Here is a 26,449-nt window from a genome sequence, read left to right as displayed (position 1 = left end):
ATTTTTGAGACAGGTCTCACTGTGTCGTCAGGCTCAGGTACCCACTCTTACCATCAGCATTCACCATTATATTGGTGGGTCTAACAGGGCAATCTGACAAGGAAAAAAAAAAGGCACACAGAATGGGGAAAAAAGATAAATCCATCTTTATTTGAAGCTGACATGATTTAAAGAATGTTTTTAAAAGCTGTTAGAGGTAATGAGTCGCTCTAACTATTGCAGGGCCTAAGGCATACTCAAAACCTTGATTACATTTCTATACATTAGCAATTGAAAACAATTTAATCAGGCCCACTGTGGTTCAAGTCTATAATCATAGCACTAAGAAAGATGAGGCAGGAGGACTGACCTGAGTTAAAGGTCAGTTGGGTTACCCCATCTGGAAGAAAAAAGGAAAAGCTAAAAATGTAAAGATGTCTAGGATAGTATCAATAATATAAAATGTTTATGGTAAGTTAAATAAAATTTTGCCTATAAGTATTATGCACTAAAGTCTATAAAACACTGCTTGGCAAAACAAAAGCCCTTAAAAAAAATCCAGATGGTAGTGACACATGCCTTTAATGCCAGTATTCAGGAGGCTGAGGCAGGTGGATCTCTGAGTTTGAGGCCAGCCTGGTCTATGGAGTGCATTCTAGGTTAGCCAGGACTACACAGAAAGACCCTGTATTGAAACCCCTCACCGCCCCCCCCAAAAGGATAGGGGCAGTGGGTAAGAGTGACATTGCAGTCCCTCACCCAATTGTCTCTGTGAAGATGAAGTGGCTTCATTTTACACGAGAAGTTTGTAACAGCTAATTTTATTATTTGATTCTCATTAGTTATTCATGATACATATTTTTCCTGCAAGAAGGCAATGAATGAAATACAGGCTTAGAGGAAAATATTGGGGGAAAAAAAAACCACAATATGTTAGGATGCCATTTAATGCAACTTATACTTGATTGGTTAGTTGTTTTAATTATAATTTCAAGTCTTATAGATACACAAACTCTACTTTTTCTAGAACAAACATGTGTCCCTATGAGACCGTGGAGGAGCCAGTATTTTTAACTGCTGAGCCTTTTACTTCAGAGGAGAACAGCTGACGCTTTTGCTTCTCGCCCCTCACAGCCTGGAGTTCATCTGGGTCATCAGCTTCTCCAATCTGATTGCTAGGGCCATGTTTCCTTTAATCTTCAGTTTTCCTGACATGAACGCCATGGTTGGCTTTAGTTTCCCTAAAATGATAAATGAGACAGAGAACGCAGCATTAATGTCCTAAGGGATATGCCACTTCAAGAAGACGCATTCTCAGAAGAATTTGCAGTTATGTAAGTCCCAGAGCACAGAAACTTCTTGACAGCATTGCGTTTTACTATCTAGGGAGTCTCAGCTTCTGACTTGGACGTGAACAATACCCTATAATACAAAAGATAACGTAAGAAGCAGCCTCTAATGAATTCTGGTAGGCAAATTTTATGTTACTTAATTTTCCAATTTGTTATATCGCGTTAAACTCTATTTCAAGTTTAAATTCAATTATGTAAATTATGTAAAAAATGTACCAAATATTTACAAATTATTTGGGAGTGGTGTTGAGACAGGGTTTCTCTGTGTAGCCCTGGGTATCCTGGACTCGCTTTATAGACCAGGCTGGCCTCAAACTCACAGAGATCCACCTGCCTCTGCCTCCTGAGTGCTGAAAGATGTGTGTCACCATGCCAGCTACAAATGATTTTTAAGCTGGGCATGGCAGCACACATCTTTGTGACCCCAGCACTTGGGGGCTGAATCAGGAGGATTCAGCCAGCCTGAACTAAACAGTGACACCACATGTGTCAAAACAAACAACTAAGGCTATTAAATATATAGTGGTTAGGAGCTGGGAGATGGCTCAGAGTAAAGTACTTGCTGCACAAGTGTAAGGGCCTCAGTGAAGATCCGCAGAGCCTAAGTAAACCTGGTGCCCCCTGGGGGCACATCTGTAATCCAGTGTTCCCACTTTGAGATGGGAGTCAGGGATAGGAGAACCCATGGAAGCTAGTGGACAGCTAGCGTGGCACACACAGCAATGAACAACAAAGACATCCTAGCTAAAGGTAGAAGGTGACAACAGACACCCAAGGTTGTTCTCTGACCTCTGCGCATGCACAGTGGTGCCCAAATGCGTACTGATGTGAACATGCCAGAACATAGACAATACAATGTTTGTATAATGTGTGCAGGGCTGGAGAAATGGCTCAGTGGTTAAGAACCTATACAGTTCTTTAAGATGGTCTGGCTGGGCGTCTTGGCACACACCTGTAATCCTAACCCTTGGGAGGCAGAGGCAGAGACAGGTGGAACTCTGTAAGTGCAAGGCCAACCTGGTCTAAAAAGTGAGTCCAGGACAGCCAGGGCTACACAGAGAGTCCCTGTCTCGAAAAACAAAACAACAAAACAAAACAAGGTCTGAGTTTTTGTTTCCTAGCACCCATGCCCAGTGGCTCACAAATGCCCACCACAGCAGTTCCAGGGGACCTGGCGCTGCTGGTCTCTGCAGATACTTGTAATACATGGGCATGTCCACATACAGACACACACACACACGCTATTTAAGAAATGAGCTTTTTTAGAAGTATAGTCTATGAACACAAAAGCATGTTCGCATTTTTCTTTTCTTTCTTTCTCTCTCTCTTTTTTTTTTTTTTTTTTTTTTTTGGTTTTTCAAGACAGGGTCTCTCTGTGTAGCCTTGGCTGTCCTAGACTTGCTTTGTAGACCAGGCTGGCCTCGAACTCACACCGATCCGCCTGCCTCTGCCTCCAGAGTGCTGGGAGTGTTAGCATTTTTCAACCAGAGAAATGTAAGAATTAAAAATAGAATTGTATTGAGTGGAGAGTGGGGTACTCTGGTGCCTCATATTTGACCATGTCTCCTGGAAGGGGAGACCTGGTGGCACTCAAAGGAAGGATAGCAGGCTTCCAAGAAGAGACTTGATACCCTATGAGCATATACAGGGGGAGGAAGTCCCCCTTAGGCGCAGTCATAGGGGAAGGAGTAAGGGGAAAATGGGAGGGAGGGAAGAATGGGAGGTTACAAGGGATGGGATAACCATTGAGATGTAACAAGAATAAATTAATAATAAAAAAAAACAAAAATAAAATAAAATAAAGTCAACAACAACAAAAAAAATAGAATTGTAGCCGGGCAGTGGTGGAACACGCAGATAGGTCTCTGAGTTCAAGGACAGCCTGGTTTACAGAGTGAGTTTTGGAATAGCCAGGGCTACACAAAGAAACCCTGTCTCCAAAAAGTTAAAAAAAAAAATTGTAGCTACTAACAAATAATATTAGCTCTGTAGAGAAAAGACACTGTTTTTCTTTCTACTATTAATTGATTGAAGGCCACTTCAGTCTGGAGCACAGGGGTAACAGGAAAACTGAGGGTCAAAGAGGGTTTTACTTTGCCCAAAGCCACACAGCTTGTACAAAGCAGTGCTTTAATTCTTGGCCAGGTGTGCCCAACTATCATTTATGACTTCCTTACATTCTGCTAGTTTAGACACTGCTCATGTCTCCTAGAGGGTACAATATGTGTCTGTTACATTAGTGGCCTATCCAACCTCTCACCTCTGTGACATATGCAGGCTCAAAACAAAGCAAAAACCTGGGACAAAAGAAGCAATTTAAAGTTAGTAGGAAATGCAGGTGCAGAAGAAAAAACAAAATAATTCATGCTTTTGGATATAATAATATTTAGGCATATATGTCTGTGCAGCATTTGAGTATAGTGCCTGCAAAGGCCAGAGAGGGGGTCAAGTCCCCTGGGACTAGAGTTATAGAAAGTTGTTAACCACAATGTGGCTGCTGGGAACTAAACCCAGGTCCTCTGGGAGAGCAGTCAGCCCTTTTAAGCACTGAGCCATCTCTCTAGCCCCAGTGAAAACCACTTTAGCTCAAACTAAGTGTATTCTTTTTTCCCCCCTTAGTTATTTGAGACAGGGTTTCTCTGTCCCTGGCTCGCTTTGTAGACCAGGCTGGCATCGAACTCACTGAGATCTGCCTACCTCTGCTTCCCCAGTGCTGAGATTAAAGGTGTGCGCCACGACTACCCAGCCTAAGTTTATTCTTAACCCACAGCAGTTACACAGTAATATTAGGTATGTTTAACTTATTTCAGCTTAGATGTTGACAATGCCTTTTTGTTTCATTTTGCTAATTGAAAGAGGATGTTGCTAGACAACCCTGGATGGCCTCTGCCTCCCCAAGTAGGCTCCTGAACTCAGAATCTCCCCCTCCTTCGCCTCCCAAGTGCTGAGATTATAAGCACCATTTTAAATTTAAATTGTCTTTAAGTTTAAAAATCTGTGATTCATATAACATTTAGGCTGAGTATGGTTGTGTACACCTTCAATCCCAGTACTCAGGCGGCAGATGCCGGGGGATATCTGTTAATTCAATGCCAGTCTGGCCTCCAGAGCAAGTTCTGAAACAACCAGGAATACATAGAAAGATCCTATCTCAAAATACAAAAACACAACTAAGAAACAAACATTTACTGATCATTGGATGTGTCAAAAATGCTATTTAACCTCTAGTAAAATATAGTTTTTGATAAACCAAACTACTATAAATGACTGGAGGCAAACATTCATTAAGATGTTGTAATATACGATTTGAAAAGATCATTAAATGTTATAATGATTTAATTTTGCTTTTATAAGTGTGCATATATATATAGAAATACATGCATGTAAGATGATAATCCAAATTAACTGATGCTTGTTTTTCTTCTTTTTTTTTTAATCTTTATTTAGTTTTATTTTATGTGCATAGGCTTGGAACTGGAATTACAGACAGTTGTGAACTGCCATGTGGGTGCTGGGAGTTGAACCCAGGTCCTCTGGAAGATCAGATAGTGCTCTTAACCACTGAGCCATCTCTCCAGCCGCCTGATGCTTGTTTTTCAGTGGTTTAGTAACAATAACTGTATTTTCTTTTTTCTTACTTTTTTTTCCTAATTCTTGTTTAATAAACACATAATACTACTATAAAAGTTAAAGAGTGTAGGGAGATGGTTTGGTGGGTAAGAGTGTTTGCTGCACAGGCTTGAGGACTCGAGTTAAAATCCCCAATACCTATATAATGAGCCTGTAACTCCAGTGTGAGGAGACCTGAGAAAGGAGCATTGCTGGTGTTTGCTAGCTACCTCAGGAGAGGCCATCTCAGAATAGAATATGGAAGAGCATGGTACAGCAGAACACCAGACATCCGTATTTGGCCTCTACATGTGTGTACATATTTGGGCATTTGCACCCAAACCCACATATACCTAGAGAACACACACACACACACACACACACACACACACACACACACACGTTACACTTTGGTCACTGGGACATCATATACAAACTGGCTCATTTACAGTGTAGGCCACTAGCATTCTTTATTAGAATTGGAAAAGAGGACTTGGAGGGTACAGAATATACTTTGATATCATTCAACAAGATTTAAGAAGAACAAACGTATGAGTGATAGTTTATGATTCATTACAATTAAGATTTTAGGTTGGGGCTGGAGAGAGGCTCAGAGGTTAAGAGCACTGACTGCTCTTCCAGAGGTCCTGAGTTCAATTCCCAGCAATCACATGGTGGCTCACAACCATCTGATGCCCTCTTCTGGCGTGCAGGTGTACACGCAGGCAGAACACTCTATACATAATAAATAAATAAATAAATAAATAAATAAATAAATAAAACTTTAAAAAAAGATTTTTAGGTTAGAATATCATAATCCTTAGTTGAGTACTGCTCTTAATTTTTTTAGAATTTGTTTTAACTTATCAGTTTGAGTAATAGCACTTTTAGAGCTAAATGGACAGAACATAAAATCGTGCAAAAAATTCTCTGAGATAGAGATTCCACAAAAACAGGGCACTGGGGCAAAGGGAGCTGGCTCCTGCCTCGTTTCTAGCATCTGGTGAGGCTGAAGTGCGCTATTACTGATTTCTAGCCTCCGGTGTCCACACCTGAAAGCACAGTATTTCACCTGAACTCAAGTTCAGGTAGAACGAAGCCTACTTAAGTAATCCTTTACAATTACATTATTAGCTTCTCAGTGATGAGAAAAGAAAGATCTACCATCAATTTTCCATTAGTCAGATGAGGTAGAAGTGGGAGCAGAGGCAGCCTGTGAGCAGCCTTCCCAAGACTACATGCTTTTCAGCACAGAGCTCCCACAGTGAGCAACATTTCTGAACCTTGATTATCTAGAAAAGGAGAAAGTGGAATATCCAAATTTTTCCACTTGAAACAAGTGAACTAAAAGGCTTTGAAAACTTACCTGAAAACATTCTGACAAAATCATCAGTGGTCATGCTCATCACTACGTCTGCCCGGCTGGAAGGCTCTCCGTGCCCAACTTTCCCACCCTTACTCTTCAGGTCAAGAAACCATGTGCCACCGTCTTCACCTGTAGAGACAAGTGCATGGAAATAAGCAATCATTGCTATGGTTTAACAATCGCCTACCATTGTCCTAGTTAAAATCCTCAGGCTACCGTCAAACTCAGCACTTCCTGCGGTTCATGTATTGTGCTACATTATGAGGCAGGTTCTTCTCCAAAGAGGAATCAGAGGTGATGTGGGTGTGTTAACAGAGGGAGAGCAAAGCTGGAGCAGTGACATTCACACAGTAGTTACAGCAGTGTGTAAGAGTGGCTGGAGCGAAGGAAATGGCTCGGTGTTCACTGTACGTAACATTCACTTTGGAGGCTGACGGTGGTCAAGAAAGCAGAGGCTGTTGAGGAGGAGGAGGCCCCAGAAAGGGGCATTTGAAGAGTGATTAACAGCCTCAGATCCTGCAGAGGTGTTATGGGAGGGATGACAAACAGCCACTGGTGGCACAGGATCATCTAGGACCATGAGGAAAATAAATTCTGTGGAACAGAGAAAAATTGGAGGGAGAATACTATGTTCGATAGAGTGAGCTGCAGACAAAAAATACGTGTGGCTCTGCAAGACAGACAGGGAACAGGGTTTGGGATTATTGTCACATTGTTTTAAAAATATAATATGGTTGAAAACTCTAAAATAACTGCTGGGGAGGGGGCTGCAGGGCACAGAGAAGGCACAGATAGCCAAACAGTGGCTGAGGAGGCCAGAGGAAATGGCATTTACAACTCAGATACTGCCAGTGTGACCCATGAACTACTTTACTGTCACCATCTTGTCAGAGATGGAGACACTCAGATCCACCGTGACCAGCTGGATCAAACTGTCCATCTGAGGAGAGGTCTAGGTACAGTTAAGCAAGCTTGGGGTGCACTGGTGGGGAGCTAAGCTCCATGCCATTGGGAAGAAAAGGAGGGCGTTTGGAGGCCAATTTGCATCTGACGGCAAGAAGCGGGAGTCATTGCTACATGCAGGTTTTTGAAAATAACTTTCTGTGGAAAATGAGGCAGTAAGCTGGCAAGAGACAAGTCTCAGGTGCTGCTTAGACCATCTGGAGAGGGATAAAAGATGAATCTCCACAAGACCAGCTGACATTACTGTTTGGTTTTTTAAGGTTTCTCTGTGTAACAGTTCTGGCTGTCCCACACTCGCCATGTAGACCAGGCTGCTAGTGTTTTGTTTTTGTCTAACAAGATTTGGCAGCCTTGATGCAACTCTGGGGCAACCAGATAATTTGATTCATGCAGAACTAAGCCTTTGATAGAGACGCCACGACATAAGCATGAAGGGTTCAACATGTTTAGGATGTCAGCAAAAAAAAAAAAATGACTGAAGCAACAGACCATGAGTTCAGAAAAAAAATGAAGAAGAAAGGCAGGTTACGATAAGGCAGACGACAGCATACAGGATGACTTGCACATTGCAGAACTAAGGTAGAGTTTTGGGTTTTGTGGGGTTTTTGTTGTTGTTGTTATTGTTGTTGTTTTTCAAAATGTAGTTTCTCTGTGTCCTTGGCTATCCTGGACTCAAGCTATAGACCAGGCTGCCCTCTAACTCACAAAGATCTGCCTGCTTCTGCCTCCTGAGTGCTGGAATTAAAGGTACACACCACCACCACCCAGCACTAAAGTAGTACTTAAAACTACCATTAGTCAGTTACTTTTATTATATAGGAAAACATGTGATGAGGTTTTTTTTGGTTTGGTGTTTTTAGACAGGGTCTCTCTCTATAGCCCTGGCTACTCTCTCTGTAGACCAGGCTGGCCTTAAACTTACAGAGATCCACCTACTTCTGCCAACCCCGCTCCCAACTGAATGCTACGATTAAAGAGGTATGCCACCATGCCTGCATCATGTGTGGAGGTTAATACTATATTCATACTGACCTAACTCAAAGATTAAAAAAAAAAATTTTATTATATAACCTGTCACAATGCATATGTCCATCTTTGTAGGATTGCCTCTCTATTATATATGCCAAGGAGTTATTTAACACTGAAAATATATGCTGTGAAAATGTATTCTACATATGTTTTCATATAAGAAAGTCTTAACTCAAAAATACAAATTGATAGTTACTGTTTTTGAGTATCTATATTCAATAGTCCTAGATATAGCTAACTATCCAGGTACCAAAGGCTGGTTTTCTTCCAACAAAAATGTCCCACTGTTTCATAAAAGCTCCAGATCATCAGACACAGAAATTACCTGAGAGTTCAAACTGATAGACAGCTTGTGTGGCTTTAACAACTTCATCACTCAGAGAGTCCTTAACAATTCTAAATGTTTCTTCCACGGCTCCAAAATGTGGTCTTGGTAGTGGCTGCAGATACATCTGTGGTTGTGGCTGTGGTTGCACCTGTGGCTGTGGCTGCAGCAGTGGCTGGGGCTGTGGTGGTGGCTGTTGCTGCAGCTCTGATTGCAGCCGCGGTGGTGGCTGTGGTTGCAGCTCTGACTGCAGCTGCGGTGGTGGCTGTGGTTGCAGCTCTGACTGCAACTGCGGTGGTGGCTGTGGTTGGGACTGCAGCTGTGGCTGCGGCTGCGGCTGCTCTTCTTTTACTTCTGGCACAGTGTCTACAAAATAGAATTTACATAAACGGACTTAATGCCTTGGCACTGTAAGGTCAAACGCACAACTAAAGCAAACACAGACTTGGCCTAATGATTTTCAGTGCATTCAGGGGCATCTAAACGCATGAATCTAACTGATGAGAAAAGCAGCCAACCACGTCAGTTATGGGTATGAATGCTATGAAGCTACCTCTCTTAAGTAAAAGGCTGGTTTTTAAAATAGGTTACAAAAACCCGAACCAAAGCCGCTCCTAAACAATACGATGTTCACACAAACTGCGATTTGAGAAATGAATCATCTTTTTGGATGGCCCACCAAGGCTATAAAGCCAAATGAGAAAAAAAGATGCTACGGTAAGAAAGATGGAGATCTGCAAGACTTGGCTTGAATTAGTAGCCAAGTAAATATTAGTTTGTCTGTAAGTAAATGTGGTCACCCAATCCATCCCCACATACTGAAACTAAGTTTCATTTCTAAACAGGAGAGAACCATCTTCCAAGAAGTTTCCCACTTCCAAATGTATGCCATGCAACATGCATAGCTGTGTGTGTGTGCTTGCATGTGCGTGTGCACATGCGCATGCACATATGCACAGACACCTAGACCCATTCACAATCTACTATATGACTCTAGGAAATAACTCTATGGTTTACAGACTCAACATAGTAAACACAGGCCTGCTGTGCTTTGGCTTATGAACGCTCTCAAAGCAGAACAGCTCAACCTATTTAAATAAAGGAGAAAGGCACGAGCATCTTTAAGCCTCTGGATTAGAGTCTGGGCTTATCCTTTTGTTTGACAGATGCCTCTTTTCAAGATGACTCAATATTATTCTTCCTTCTCATCTTTTAAATCCAAGTTCAAACCGTATAGTTCCCAAAGGAGAAGAGCAGACAGTAGAGGAGGAGGAGGAGCGGGGGTGGGACAGTCTGCCACAAGGGAGCTGGGGGTAGGGGAAGACCTTATGGAAAGGAGCCTTGTGCCGAACACTACCGTGGGGAAGGTGGTGCTTCACGGAAAGTACATGCGCACAGCTAGCCTGATAAAAATGGGGGAGGCAGGGGCTAGAGACATGGCTCAGCAGTTAAGAGCACTTGCTGCTCTGACAGAAGACCTGGGTTGGGTTCTCAGCACCCACATGGTGGTTCAAAACCATCTGTAATGCAAGTTACAGGGGATCAAATACTCTCTACAAGTCTCAGCAGGCACTAGGTACATGTGATGTGTGTGTGTGTGTGTGTGTGTGTGTGTGTGCGTGCGTGCGTGCGTGTGTGTGTGGTGTGTGTATATATATGCAGGTAGGTAAAAACTCATACACATAAATGGTAAAAGCAAGAAGAGAAATTTTGTTTTTCTTTTCTTTTTTAAAAAATATTTTATTTATTATGTATGCAGTGTTCTGTCTGTATGTACCAGATCTCATTAGAGATGGTTATAAGCCATCATGTGGTTGCTGGGAATTGAACTCAGGGCCACAAGCAGTCAGTGCTCTTAACCTCTGAGCCATCTCTGCAGCCCAAGAAGAAGAATTTTCTTGCAGAGGTGAAGGACTTATGTCAGCCTTGTTCCGTGGTCCTAGCTGAGAACCCGCATAGTAAGGAATCCCATCCCAAGGGCAGAGTGGAACAAAAGCAACAAGTATATCCCTGCATCTCATTCCACTAGCGCCAGGATAGCTCCTATAAGAGAACAGAGTAACACGAATGAGACACTAACCCACTGCTGTGAAAACATTATCACACTGAGGTGGGAGTAAATTATGCTGAAAAAAATCCAAAGTCTACTTACACAGCAGTTTACTAGGAAACTAAAAACGTCATTTGAAAGCTATGCTTGAGATGTGTTGGTCTCACCTGTTAATAAGCACAGGCCATGGAGGAGTGTGGGGGCTGCATCAGGCAAGGGGCACAGAGGGCTGTCTGGCCCCTTCCTCTGAGTGTGGTGTGACGCTGAGGTGCTCTGAAGCCTCGGGCTTACAGACACACTGAGAGATGGGTGCTAGACACCATGCGCCACTGGCTTAGGCAGAGCAAACCAAGTCTGAAGGGAGAAACTTGACAAACAGAAGCACAGCAGCGGCACTGGTTCTTTTGTTTTGTTTCTTCTTGGTTTTTTGAGACAGGGTCTCTCTGTGTAGCCCTGGCTGTCCTGGACTCACTCTGTAGACCAGGCTGGCCTCCAACTCACAGATCTGCCTGCCTCTGCCTCCCAAGTGCTGGGATTAAAGGTGTTCGCCACCACTGCCTGTCTGTGACACTGTTCCTAATGTACACAAACTGAACAGGAAAAAAAAAACTGTAGAGAATCATGACAAACTTGACAAGGGTTTCCAAAATGAAGAAGATGAATAATGAGGGGCGCTGCTAGCTATAGGGTAAGGGCAGCCAAGCTAGGACTGCACAGTTCAGAGAACTCAGAGTGAGCAGAACATAAGCAACTAAAACCATAACAAAAATAAACTACAAAAGACTAAGTAGGCTCCCTGTGTTCCATCAGGGAGCAGAGATAAGGAATGAAAAAAAAAAAAATGGCAATAATGTGTTCATGGTAAAAGGTAAAATTCCATTAATTTAAAGCCATGTACAATGTTTACTGTTTACATACCCCCTTCTCTCTCTCCCAAATACACATAAATCTGTACCATATATATTAACTTGCATCATACACAGAGGGGGGGGGCACACTTCCAGAAGTGGCACAGCTAAGTGTCAACAGGGGCTGTTATCAGTAGTGGATTCAAAAGAAATGTGAACCTCTTACCAGGAAGATGAGGGCTCCACACTGGGCCTTTTGAGTTAAAATAGACAGCAAACATGGCAGTGGATCTGCATATGCGCACGAAAAGCCACCTACCAAAGATGGGTCCCACCCCGGGCCAGCTGCACTAGCCACTGCCTGTGAAAACACACTACTATGCTGTCAGGAAATGTCAATTACAACTGCTAGTAATGACATGAGAAAGGCAAAGAGAGCTATGGAGCTAACTGCTGTCCCTAGCATCATGTGGAGAAGGCTGCAAAGGACAGGAGCATTCTGACCTCAAGGGTGGGAAGAAAGAGCAGTTCTGCAGTGGAAGTTGATGGGGACAAATGCGCCCATCAAAGCTTAACGTCCATGTCTCACGACCTACTCTTGAACCCTCTTGTTCTGACTGCACAGCCACAAATGACCGTCACATTATGACACTGTTCCTTAATGATACCCAAAGGGAGAGAGCGTGCTGCACACAGCAACTACACACTTAGTCCCTGAGGTGGCAACTCCTCATTATAAATTAATATACGTACTACTGGGGACTTTTAAGAATTCGGGCTTTAAGAACACCAATTAATGTAAATGGTTAAAGACAGACAGACTTTTGGATCTCAAAAAATCAAGCCCCCAACCGCCCCCACCAAACAAAACAAAACAAAACAAAAAACAAAAACAAAACAAAACGGCATAGGCCTTGGAAACAGAAAAACAAGAACCTAAATCCTGGTTCTGCCACCTGCCAGCTGTGTGACTGCAGCTCTGGTGAGGCCTTTGGTATCAAATGATGTAGACAAGCAAGCTGCCACAGCATTCACACGCAGGCGGCCACAGAGAGGAGAGGATGACCAACCAGACGGTTCTTAATCGAAATTGGGAACTTAGATACACTCAATCCACGTGTCTCCCTCCAAGGACAAATTCAATATTAGGGTTTTGGGCAAACAACAGGACGTGGGATCTCTTGCCTTGAAGACCAGACTGGAAGATTTAAGAATTCTGGGTGCTTTCTGCCTTTCTATATGAAGCCTTTTGACAAAAACATTGATGATCTTGTTTTCTTTGTTTTTTCCTCCAGGAGAATTGATGATCTAATTTTTAAACCAGTATTCTCTGGGTTGTAGACCTCACTATTTTCTTTTCTTTGGCTTTTATTCTCTTTTATTGTATAAAAAATGTCCCTAATTTTTTAAAACTTTTCAAAAAGTTAGATAAAGCATAGACACATAAAAGATATGACTAATTTGGCAATAAAGGTTGGCTGTAAATGCATCAAGGCTCTACAGATATCAAAGGCTGAGAAAATTTGTTTTTGAAAACTTTCATTACAAAATGTTCCAATAAACTACAAGTGTTCTGCTAAATAGATCCCAAAGATTAAAGTGTAACGCACACACACATTCAAAGCCCACTGTTTCTGAGTTACAAAAAACAAAAGAAGTATACCCCCGAAACCTCTCTTGAAATGAACTCCTTTCATAAAGTAGTCACATAGCACGAACTAAATACAGTATTATATATACTCTAGTATGGCATGTCTTCCTCCAAATACAACATAAAATACTTAACGATTGTGATCAAGGAAAAAACAAAACAAAACAAAACTTGGGACAGCTGCAAAAACAAAAAAAAACCAAAATGTCTTTTTTCTAGAATTAGCTGAGGATTTAACATAAGTTTAAGTCACAGAATAGAGTTGGTCAAGACTCCTTTCACAGGCATATTAGATACTTACATTACAATTCATAGCAGTTACACAATTACAGCTTTGAGGTAGCAACAAAATGATTTTATGGTTGTGGCTCACCATAACATGAGAACTGTATTAAAGGATTGCACCATTAGAAAGGCTGAGAACCACTGGTTTAGAGGCAGAGGGCAAAAATATCATTGATATAACATCAATTCTATGTTTTACAAGAAACAGTAAGTTAGTGTTTCTGTTTTTCTATTTAAAATATGATTTACCGAGACATACGGTACATGCCTTTAATCCCAGCACTTGGAAGGCCCAGACAGGCAGATCTCTAGCAGTTTAAGACATCCAAAGTTACACAGTGAGACTTTGTAAATAAGTTAATTAACTAATTAATTAATAGATTATGCTCTAGAATCTCAGTGCTGGAGAGATGGCTCAGCAGTTAAGAACACTAGCTATTTTCCAGAGGGCCCTAGTCAATTTCCTGCATGCATGTGGCAGCTCACAACCATTTCTAACTCCAGTTCACTTGGGAATCCAACACCTTCCTCTGGCCTCTGAACACCAGGTGTGCTTGTGGTGTAAGACGTACGTGCAGGCAAAAGTGAAAATAAAATAAAATGTGCTAGAATCTTACCATGTGATTCTTTTTCCTTCATAAGTGCATCTGGCTCTTCATCTAAGAAGAAATCTGGTAACAAGGGATGGCCTGAAACAACCCCAAAAATCAAGTTATAATAATTATATAATAATGACCACAATATGGTAAGATTTGAAAACTTTTAAATAAAATTCATATTTTTGCTGGGTGCAATGGTGCTCGTGTGTAATCCCAACATCCGGGGAGGCAGAGGCAGGAGGATTCCTGTGAGTTCGAGGACAGCCTAGTCTACAAAGCGAGTCCAGTATAGCCAAGGCTACACAGAGAAACCCTGTCTCAAAAAAAAGTAATAATAAATAAGTGGGCGTGGTGGCGCAAGCCTTTAACCCCAGCACTCGGGAGGCAGAGGCAGGTGAGTTTGAGGCCAGCCCGGTCTACAAAGCGAGTCCAGGACAGACAGGGCTATTACACAGAGAAACCCTGTCTTGAAAACAAAAGAAAAAAAAATATATAAAATTCATCTTTAAAAAAAAAAAAAAAAAAAGCCTTGTCCATGGAAAGACAACTGTTAAACTATTTGATCTGATTTATTCAATTTTTTCTGTAACTCAGTTATTCTTTACTTTTATGACAAATTTTATTTTAAGATTTAATTATTTTTTATTACTTTATTTATTATGTATTTAGTTAATTAGTTTTTTGAGACAGGGTTTCTCTGTGTTATAGAGCCATGGCTGTCTTGGACTTACTTTGTAAACCAGGCTGGATCCAAATTCCAGAGATGTGCCTGTCTCTGACACCACTGCCTAGCTTTAAAAAACCTAATTTTAAAAACCTTGCTTCATTTTGCCTTCTAACAAAGTCTCACTAGATCTGGCTAGCCTACAACTCCCCATAAAGATCAGGAAACTTGCAGCAATCCTCCTGCCTCTACCTTTCAAGCACTGGTATTACAAGTACATGTGACTATGGCCATATATCTATTTGTTTGTGGGGATATATACGCATGTGTGTCCACATGTGTACCTGTGCACACCCGTGTCTCTGTGTTTGCAGAGACCGGAAGTCAACATGTATCTTCCTCTATCATTCTCCGCCTGTTGTTTTAGAAAGAGCCTCTCACTGATTCAGTTACACGGTGGCCCAGCAAGTCCCTGTCCCCCAGCTCTGGGGTTAGAAGTGTGCAAAATACACTCAGCTTTTCACTCTGAGGCTGGGTATCCAAACTCAAATCTTCATGACTGTGCAGGAAGCATTTCACATGTCCAAACCATTTCCCCAGACCCCTGCAGGCCTACTTTCTTTTCTTTTGAGACATAATCTCCCTGGGTAGGCCATGCTGGCCTTACACTCACTGCCTCCTAAATGCTGGAATTAAAGACGTGTATCACCATCCTGGCTGAGATCTGATTGGTACAAACTAACCTGTCTCTTTATTTGACTGTCCATTCGATTCATTAACCCGTTTACTGAGGGGGTGTCTAATTTCTGCAGTTCTTTTTTCTTTTTTTTCCAAGATAGTGTTTCTCTGTGTAATAGTCCTGACTGTCCTGGACTCACTTTGTGGACCAGGCTGGCCTCAAACTCACAGAAACCCACCTGCCTCTGCCTCCCGAGGGCAGTTATTAAAGGCCTGTGCCACCACCCCTAGCTTCTGTATATTTATTTTTAAACCTACCTGCCATTTGCTCACTGGCCTTCTGGCTAAGACTGACTATAAAACAAAACAAACCCTGTTCTGTAAGGCTGCTGTCTACCTGTAGCCCAGGAGCTTGTGTCCTTATTGTCCTTATAACCTGTCATCCTCATCCTCCAACGCACTCAAGATTAATTTCTTACTTGGTCCTGAGAGCAGAGGGCTGTAATTAAGGTCTTGCTTCTTAGCATCCATGTATTTGGATCTTTTCTCTTTTCATTTTTCTTTGTATCATCATGAAAACTAAGCTAAGCTATTTTTCTTCACTGGGTCTTTTCTCAACTAACAGCTGTGGTTAAAAAATAAGTTAACATCAGGGTTGTTACACATAGAAACCCTGTCTCAAAAAACCAAAAATAAGTAAGTTACCTAAGTATTATCTTAATATAAACTTTATATCTTAATATAAAATATAAGACATATACATGAGAGGCTCCTCATGAGGGTCACAGAGACCTCAAACTTGTAGGTTATCCTCCCCCACCCAGGGCAAGAGTAACCTAGTTTTTCTTATACCCTAAAATCATAGTACCTCATCATATTTGGTTCTTGATACTTGGCAGGATTTGGGGGAAAGGAGATCTTCTGCTTCTACCCCAAAGTACTAAGATTGCAGGCCACAGGCTGGGCAGTGGTGGCACACGCCTTTAATGCCAGCATTCGAGAGGCAGAGGCAGGTAGATCTCTGTGAGTTCAAGGCCAGCCTAGTCTACAAAGCAAGTCCAGGACAACCAAGGCCACACAGAGAAAGCCTGTCTTGAAAAACCAAAAAAAGAGAGGGGGGAGGGGCTGAAGTGATGGCACAGTGGCTAAGAACAATGACTGCTCTTCCAGAGGTCCTGAGTTCAAATCCCAGCAACTACAACTACACAGTGGCTCACAACCATCGACAATGCGATCTGATGCCTTCTGTCTGATGCCCTCTTCTATCATGAAGCATACCTGCAAACAGAGCCATTTGTATACATAAATAAATCTTTAAAAAGAATTTATTTTTTTTAAATAAGAATAAAAAACTACTCCTGTAGCATTTGTCATACATCTGAATAAAATCTTCACTCTGATTTCCAAGAGTAACTTTTAAACGCTTAGTTTCCTAATTTGGAAATGGATAATAACTGAAACAACCTACATTATATAATGTCAAAAGCCCTAATCTCACTTCTATTTGTTTTTTTATCCCTCCCTCTTTTTTATTTTTTCTTTTGTAGGACAGCCTGGCCTTGAACTTACGGAATCCATCTGCCTCTGCCTCCCGAGTGCTGGGATTAAAGACGTGTGCCACCACACCCGGCCTGTTTCTCATCTTTTAAGGTAGAGATGGTGTGGAGATAACGGAAAATAGCTTGTAAAAGAATATGCTCATTTTATAATCGCACAAACACACATGAAACAGGTGTGTTCACTGCATAAAATGTGGAAAAACACTTTCAACAACTGTAAGCATTACCTGGTGCAATTGCATATACATCAAAATCTTTTATGCCCTCTTCTTTTAAGATATTTTCATCAATAATAAAGTTGCCAGTAAAGCTTTTTGGTCTTTTGAAGATGGCATACGCAGCGTCTGCAATGATGTCAACTTTCCTACACTGGCTTTCCACACCAGAGCCTCCTAGCATATCCATAGCAGCAGTGTGTATGGCTGCAGAGAGAACACACACAGGACTCCATGAGACTGAGGTAGCCAGACAGGACCACTGTTGTAAAGTGCCAAGGTCAGGGAGCTCACAAAACGTTCCAGAGACACAGTCAGGGTGGGGAGGGCGACAAAGAAACACACACATCGGTTGCTCAACACAGACGGCAGTGCACAAGTCCTTCGTGAGACGCTCAGCAAGCCTCCTTCAACTTCTGATCTAGAATGTTCAAGAGTTTGTAGAGCAACCTTGAGAGTTTAAAAAGGCAATAAGAGCTAACCAAAAGGGCACTGAGCTGAAAGGTGGGTGGGCGAGTGACACTTTAAAACCAATTGGGTTTTGGCTATCTCAACACCTCTGGGCTCGGCTTCCTGTCTCTAAAATATGAAACTTCCTTCCCAATGTTTTCATCTCTGCTGTCTGCAGTAGAAAACACAGGCAAGCAGAACGGCCAGCCGGCGGCGACCCTGCTCTCTGCTGCCACTACCTAATCAGTAGCTACACCTCCCAGGCGGCCTCATCTCCTCATGCAGAAAAATCTGTTCCCAAGTGGCCTTTCCCATTCCCAAGAGTTAAGAGGCAGTCACTAATTCCCTCTCCTCAGCAGGAACCATGGAAAGATCTTGTAAGAAAAAAGAGGAAGAAAGGTGTCCCTGCCCCCAGTCCCTTCTCTGCACATGTTGAACTCATCCGAGGCAAGGTCCTGAAGGCAGGAGAGCACGGCAGTCGGTGTGGAGAGGCAACGGTGACTCCAGACAAGGCAGACAGGGAGCTAGGACACATGGTATTGGGTATCCACTCCACCAAGCAGGATGAAAAAAGATGTCACAGAGGGAGATCACATAGTCCTTACACAGGAGGGAATGACTCCCCACCCCGGCTGGAGTTTCTCTACCCCCTAAATCTACTTTCATCTCTCCTCACTCATGAATAATGCAGCACTGTCAGCTCCCTTCCCACCTCCTGAGTTACCTGACATGTTGGATTAAATGTCCTTCGTAAAAACTATGGCTTTATTGCACCTGCTTACCACCACCACCACCACCACCACCACCACCACCACCCCCCCACCCCCCACCACCTCCCCATTCCACCCCCCCCACCACCACCCCACCCCACCCCACACCACCACCACCCCATCCCACCCCACACCACCACCACCACCACCACCCCACCCCACCCCACCACCACCACTACCACCCCACCCCACCACCACCACCACCCCCCCACCCCCCCCCACCCCCCCACCACCACCCCCCACCACCACCACCACCCCACCCCACCCCACCACCACCCCACCCCACCACCACCACCACCCCACCCCACCACCACCACCACCCCATCCCACCCTGCTCATTATTAACACTCTCTTCTCTTTAAATCTTCCCAATAGCTCTCGACTGAATCTACTTGGTTCAAGCTGCCGAGCCAGGGAGTACTTGCCTACCATATGTGAGGCCTGTGTTCAAACCTCTGCACCAAAAAGTGAGAAAAAAGTCTAGTTGCTTAAATTGGCAAATTAGACCAAAGTCTGAGTTCACCCATCTGGGCTCCCACCACCCAACAGTCTAATGAATCTGAAGTGTGAATCTGAATCTGAGACACAGTGGGAAAGGACAGGCAACAACCTATCACAGCACAGCGCCCCAGCTCCCTGGCCCAGGCCCCGTGCTGCATGTGATTGACTGCCTCATGCTCCTGCTGTCCATGAAGGTCTTGCCTAGTTTTCTTCCTGCTAATCCAACATCTCCTGCAGATCACATTTCAATTTATATCTCTATCTGAAACTTTTCTTAATTATTTATTTTGCCGGGCATGGTGGCACACGCCTTTAATCCCAGCACCCTGGAGGCAGAGGCAGGTGGGTTCGCTGTGAGTTCCAGGCCAGCCTGGTCTACAAAGTGAGTCCAGGACAGCCAAGGCTACACAGAGAAACTCTGTCTCGAAAAACCAAAAAAAAAAAAAAAAAAAAAAAAAAAATTTATTTTATGTACATTGGTATTCTGCCTGCTTGTATGTGTGTAAGGGTGTCAGATCCCCTGGAACTGGAGTTACAGTTGTGAGCTGCCATGTGGGTGCTAGGAATTGAACCTGGGTCCTTTGAAAGAGCAGCCAATGGTCTTAGCCACGGAGCCATCTCTCCAGGCCCTGAAACTCTTTCTTAACTCTAACATAGCTACATGGCCCTCCTGCTGGGATTCCAGAGCACTCTGTATGCAATTCCTCAAACTGTGCACCACAAGGAGAACACTGTAAATTCAACATGTGTTATCATGTCTAGGGCCTAATGATACCACTGGCTCCTAAGTTTCTAGTAAAACACCTAAAACAAATGCCTGAGAGTCAAAGCAAAGGCGTCGGCAAAGCCTGCCAATCGTGCGGCGGTCTACCCATTACATAAGCTTGTGCAGAGAGCCTAGTTTAGATCATACTGCACACTCAACCAACATTTACAATAGTCACTGAAATCTAGGGCTGGAGAGAGGGCTCAATGCTTCAGAGCACTGGCTGCTTTCCCAGAGGTCCTGAGTTCAATTCCCAGTAACCGCATGGCAGCTGACAAATGTTTATAACTATAGTCTCATGGGATCCTATGCCCTCTTTTGGTGTGTAGATGTACATGCAGACAAAATACCCATGTATATAAAATACATGAATAAATCTTCTAAAAACTAATCACTGAAAGCTACAATGACTACAGTAAGGTGGACCCAGAAGACACTGTCTTCCTCCTCAAGTTTTCATTCTGTTAAGGAAGGCACTAGACAACCATACTTATAAACTAATCATTAAATTATGTCATAAGTGACATAAAAGATATATAGATTAGAAAAACTAATGGTGACTCCTAATCTTATAAGAATTATCATCAATATTGGTACAAATGATCGCTTCCTCTCATCAGTTCACCCTACCTCACCCGTGGAGGATTTCTTTCCAAACCAGTCATGCTGCAATGACAACAGTCCTCTCTCTACTTCTTAGATGTCACCTAATCTTGAGACTTTATATCACCATTCCCTGCTGATAATCTGCACATGCTTAGCTAACCCTCAGACTCATAAGCGCAGCTGCCTACCATTAATCTGGATGCTCCAACACAAGCCGCTAGTTAAGTTCTAATCTTGCATTCCACCTTACTCCGCGTACAGCTTTCTTCGTCTCTGTCAGACCCACTGTTCTGGTTACTCCAGCCAGAAGTCTTTCAGTCTTATCTCTCTCCTGCTGGTGCTACCTTCAGATCACCTCTCCCCACCTTTACTGCTACCATCCTGGTCTTGGCCACCAGCATCAGTGACTTTGTTATTTCAGTAACCTCTACATGGTTTTTCCTTTTGCTTCTTCAGAATCTAGCTCACCAGTCATTCCACTCAGTGAGGTGCCCATCTGGCCTTCACTTCCTCACTGATGTCAGAAGCTCATTTCCTGCTCCTGTGGCTGCACTTCCGCTGCACTGGTCTTCTCCCTGTCCCTGGATCCTGACACCAGGCATTGCCTTCTACAGGATCTTTGCACTGGCTACATCCTTGAACACTTTTCTCTCAGCAATAAGGCTAACTCCAATCACTTCCAAATCTATGCTTAAAAGCCACATTCTCAAAAAGGTGAAACCTTTCTACCCTGTTAGAAGTTAAAACCTGGCCAGGCGTGGTAGCGCACCCCTTTAATCCCAGTACTCAGAGAGAGAAACAGGAGGATTGCTGTGAGTTTGAGGCCAGCCTGGTCTACAGAGGGAGTTCCAGGTCAGCCATGGCTACACAGAGAAACCCTGTCTTGAAACAAACAAACAAACAAACAAGTGTTAAAACCTTCTCTCTTCAATAGCCGTAACATGCTAGAGACACATTATTTTCCTGATTTTGTTTTAATTTTACACGCGTTATTGCCTTCTGACATACTATCAACTCCTGTGCCCAAGGGATCCTTCCGCCTCAGCCTCCAGAGTGGCTGGGGCTACAGGCATTCATATGCCTACCCGCAACTGCCTCTTCTTAATAAGCCTTTCGGTCTGGACACTCTAAGAGAATTTGCTCAAAACACTTTTGTTGGCTTCCGTGAGACCCTCCAAATGTTCTGGTGCGGCGCTCCCATCATCGCTGCCTCTACAGAGCCAGTCACTAGTCCAAGTTAAGGCTGGAAGATGAACGGCAAGGCTGTTTGCACTGCACAGTAAACAGCTGACCTTGTTTCCCAAAACACTCAGGTGACCTAGATGTTTCCCAAGGTGTCAATGACAGGGCTGGAGAAGTAGTTCACGGGTAGAGTGCTCACCTACACACTGGGCTTGCGCATGGCGCGGAGGAGGAGGGACACACATGTAACGAAAGGATGTCTTAAGTACACACCTGTTCTGGGCCATAAGGCATTGACAGCAATTTCACCTCTAAATTCTTCTGCCATTCCAAGCACACACATAGACATGCCATACTTGGCAATGGTATAAGCTGAAAAGAAACCACAAAGAATAATAATTCAGTTGAGAAACTAATTTTTGAGTAGAAACAACCATTTTTCTGTTACTATTTTCTCCCTGAGAAATTTTTGACAGATTATTTTCACAATATAGAACATGCATGATGATTCTTTACATAGGTTAAAAATGACTCTGAACTCCTGATTCCCCTGCCTCAACCTCCCAAGTACTGGGACTGTGGTTCAGCACATTTGAGCAAATATGCTGGGGGGTTGTTTGTTTCTTTTAAGGATTTTATTAGTGTGAGTTACCTATGGGCATCTGTGTGTGTGTGCCACTGAGTGTCTGGGTAAGCCGAGCGTCAGGTGGCCCTGGGCTGGAGGTGCAGACAGTTGCGAGCTGCCTGATGTGAGGGTTAGAGACCAGCCTCGAGTCCTCTGCAAGAGCAGCTCATGCTCTTAACCCCAAATGTGTTCTGTTTTAAAACAGTTTTTTAAAAAGTAATTGACCAGAGGTGTCTTATATTGTTTCCATCCTAATGTTTCACTAACATTAATCTCTTCTTTTTCTTTTCTTGTTCCTTTTTTGAGACAGTAGACTCCTATGTACTAGGATACTGACATATGCAACCACACATAACTTTTTAAAGAATGAATGTTCTGGGCACAGAACTTGGGACACAGAGGCAGGTGGATGGATCTCTGTTAGTTCAAGGCTAGCCTAGTCTATATAGTGAGTTCCAGGATAGCCAGAGCTACACAGTGAGACCCTATCTCACAGACAAAGCAAGCAGAAAAACAAGCAAAGAATGAGAGTGAGTATTTACTGAGAAAGCTTCACTCACAAATCAACAAAACAGGTATGGTGTGGCTCAGCGGTAGAACATGTGCTCAGTATTTGTGAGGCCCTGGCTTTCAACTCCAGCACCACAAAACAGAAGAAATTGGGGGCTGGAGAAATGGCTCAGCAGTTAAGGGAGACATTCTTCTTGCAGAGAGCCTGAGTTCAAATTCCAGCACCCATGCCAGGCAGCTCACAACTGCCTCTACCTCCAGCTCCAGGGGATCTGATGCCTCTGGCCATTGAGGGCACCTGCACACTATATGCACATACACACACAGAGACACACATACAATTTAAAACATAAAGGCTTCCAATTCACTTAACCTCATCAGCTAGACCACAACTTTCAATGCCTTCCTGAATGTGTGTGCTTTAGAATAAGAACTAAATGTCTGCTACCACTTTAAGTGAGGAACAGTAACAATACACAGCTCCTGTAACCTATTACAGCCATCTTGCACCATTCCTTTGTTATGAAAAGTAAAGTAGCCAGGCTTGGAGGATAAAGTGGCAGATGAAGTGGAATTGCTCTGTATTTTAAGACTAGACTGGCTACGTAGTAAATTCTAGGCTAACTTAACCTATGTAATGATACTGTCTCAAAAAGAAAAGAGAAAAACAGTAACCAAAACCAAGCCTCTAGCTGGGCATGGTGACCCACGTCTTTAATCCCAGCACTTGGGAGGCAGAAGCAGGCGGATCGCTGTGAGCTCGAGGCCAGCCTGGTCTACAAAGTGAGTCCAGGACAGCCAAGGCTACACAGATAAACCCTGTCTTGAAAGGAAAAAAAAAAAAAAAAGGAAAGTATTTCATAGCTATTTTCATTTTGTTTTGTTTTGGTTTTTTTGAGACAGGGTTTCTCTGTATAACAGCCCTGGCTATCCTGGAACTTGCTTTGTAGACCAGGCTAGCCTTGAACTCACATAGACTCACCTGCCTCTGCCTCCCAAATGTTAGGATTACAGGCATGTGCCACCATGCCTGTCTTCATAGCTATTTTCAACTAACTTTATTAATGAATAAATTACATGTAAATAACACATCTACTGAGACATGAAAGATGGTAGAAAGTAATATCATAACTTGAGTAATGGTTACACAGGTGTGTGTGTGTGTGTGTGTGTGTGTGTGTGTGTATTTGCCAAAATTAAGTAAATCAAGCCATTAAGACTTGTGAATTGTATCAGGTACAAATTAAACTTCAAACTTTTGAATTACAGATAAATAAGAATTTACTTTGGGGATCACTGGCATGGCAAGTTTTATACCCCAATTGTGATTACGTAATGAACACACTGGTTAATGCTAACCAAATTAGCCACAAACTTATCCCCTTGGCTCACGCTTACCACAGTGCTGCTTGAACCACAGTGGGTTTAAGTTGAGGGGTGGGCTGAGGTTGAGGATATGAGCCACTTTGCTCTTTTGTAAAAAAGGAATACATGCTTTGGACCTGAAAGTGAAAGAAAACACACGTTAGGTTCACAGCTTACGTTTTAAAGTCCTTCTACAGAGCGACTGAATTTGCTCAGTGATCTGTCTAGTACATTTTGTTTAAAGACTACTTTTGTTTTCTAGAATGAAGATAATAAAAGGAACTGACTTCCGTGCTTTGAAATCATGCTTCATGTTCTGACCACATGATCTGCTTGATGGAAAAAAATAAAATACTTGTCTATATTAGCTTTATGCTGACTAAGGATGTCTTCAAACATAACTGTCTCAAATTCGCCCACCCCAACACATACTCTTAATTTTCGGAAGCAGTTTAATATACTTGACAGACAGTCATTGGTTCAAATCCTGCTTCTGACTCTATGTATGTTACTGGGTAAATCGGCTTCCTAATTCTCAGAACTGTTAGTATAAGGTGGGTAAAACCCTCTGCCATCTAGGGCTGAACCACGGATTCAGTGTATATGCTAAAAAGTTGCTATGGGTGGCATCACATGTGCTTGGTACAAAATACGATATGACTCTGAAAGCAATAGGTAATTTAGAGGCTTGGCTTTTTTTTTTCCAAGACAGGGTCTCTCTGTGTAGCCTTGGCTGTCTTGGACTCACTTGTAGACCAGGCTGGCCTCAAACTCACAGTGATCCATCTGCCTCTGCCTCCTGAGTGCTGGGATTAAAGGTGTGCACCACCATGCCCAGCTAGAGGCTTGGTTTTGATTACTGTTTTTCTTTTTTCTTTTTGAGACAGTATCATTATATAGGTTAAGTTAGCCTAGAATTTACTACGTCACCAGTCTAGTTTTAAAATACGGAGCAATTCCACTTCAGCTGCCTCCTGGGTATTGAGATTATACATATGTGCCCCCATGAGGACTGTATTTGGTTTTCTGAGACAGGGTTTCTCTATATAGCCCTGGCTGTTCTGGAACTTGCTCTGTAGACCAGGCTGACCCCAAACTCACAGAGATCTGCCTGCCTCTGCCTCCCCAGTGTTGGGATTAAAGGTGTGTGCCACCACCGCCCAGCTCTAATTTTATTTTTAACTGCTTATTAAAATACATTGTTTATTTTATTAAAGACTTATATCTAATATTTTCACAATTGTAGGTATTAAAGTCATAACATCATATAGCTAAAAACATTGACATATGTAGCTCAATTATAGTTTTATTTCATATTCAAAGATATCTAAGAGTGCCAAGCGTGGCAATACATGACTAATCGCAGCATTCAAGAGGCTGAGGCTGGGGGATTGCCAAGTTGTAGGCCAACCTGAGCTGCAGAGGGAAACCCTGTCTCAAAAGCACAACAAAAGAAATTCTTGAGGTTGGGGCTACAGTTCAGTGGTAGAGCATCTGCCTACAACGCATAAGGTATAAAGTTCAAGTCCAGCACTGAAGTTAAAAAAAAAAAAAAAAAAAAGAGGACTGTGAACTAAACCATTCTTCTTTCAGGTCAGCTGTTTATTGTTGTTGTTTCCAAATACAAAACTCTGTTACCAATTCCAACTTTTTTTCTTTTTGTATTTTTTTTTTTTTTTTTTTTGAGACAGGGTTTTTCTGTGTAGCTCTGGCTGTTTTGAAATTCACTCTGTAGCCCAGGCTGGCCTAGAACTCAGAGATTTACCTGTCTCTGCCTCCCAAGTGTGGATTAAAGGTGTGTGCCACCTGGCCCAACCAGTCCAGCATGTTTTAAAGACAATCAACACCACTATAGAGTTTTTGTGTAAACTGTTTTTCATTTCCAACAGTGTTTCACTTTTACACAAGTGAAATGAGGACAGGCAAATAATATTACAGCTGATTTTCACATTAAACTGAAACTGTACTTCAACCAATCAATAGGAAAAAAAAAAATCTGAGTCCATTCTAGCAATAAGATCAAACTACAGGCGGGCGTGGTGGTACATGCCTTTAATTCCAGCACTTGGGAGGCAGAGGCAGAGACAGGCGGATCACTGTAAGTTCGAGGCCAGCCTGGTCTACAAAGTGAGTCTAGGACAGCCAAGGCTACACAGGGAAGCCCTGTCTCAAAAACAAACAAAGAAACAAACAACCCAAGAAAAACCCAACCAACCAAACTGCACTCAGAGGAAGGAGCTCCTCTCACTTACATCACAAGCGTCAGCTTTCCTGTGACCTACTGGACAAAACCTTGCCAGCAGCACTTTGCTCGCCAGCAGTGACATCAACATGACAAATCCCATCTTACAACAAGCTCTATCTTATCCACCATAGTGAAACTCCCAGCTCCACACTTAGATATTGTGGTGGCCAGTCCAACTTAACACAAGCTAAAGTCACCTGAGAGGAGGGAACCTGACCAAGATCAGGCTGTAATTGGTGACTGATATGGGAGAACCC

General features: G+C 42.9%; 1 protein-coding gene across 1 annotated transcript in view; it reads right to left on the bottom strand.

Annotated features, from left to right (window-relative positions):
- Positions 1-759: 759 nt before the first annotated feature.
- The window catches only part of Hsdl2 (hydroxysteroid dehydrogenase like 2), a 36,841-nt gene continuing 11,151 nt past the window's right edge, over positions 760-26,449 (bottom strand). Inside the window, exons 5-11 of the mRNA XM_051162789.1 lie at positions 23,981-24,084; positions 21,721-21,819; positions 17,185-17,379; positions 14,075-14,146; positions 8,624-8,989; positions 6,307-6,435; positions 760-1,220 (exon numbers count right to left, since the gene is read on the bottom strand). Coding sequence (XP_051018746.1) covers positions 1,108-1,220; positions 6,307-6,435; positions 8,624-8,989; positions 14,075-14,146; positions 17,185-17,379; positions 21,721-21,819; positions 23,981-24,084 — 1,078 coding nt within the window. The 3' untranslated portion in view covers positions 760-1,107. The remainder of the gene's footprint in view (positions 1,221-6,306; positions 6,436-8,623; positions 8,990-14,074; positions 14,147-17,184; positions 17,380-21,720; positions 21,820-23,980; positions 24,085-26,449) is intronic.

Source organism: Acomys russatus, chromosome 2, assembly GCF_903995435.1.
Source record: "Acomys russatus chromosome 2, mAcoRus1.1, whole genome shotgun sequence".
In the NCBI taxonomy this organism is placed as follows: Eukaryota; Metazoa; Chordata; class Mammalia; order Rodentia; family Muridae; genus Acomys; species Acomys russatus.
The sequence above is the reverse complement of the archived record's forward strand: the minus strand, read 5'-3'. Positions and strand labels throughout refer to the sequence as shown.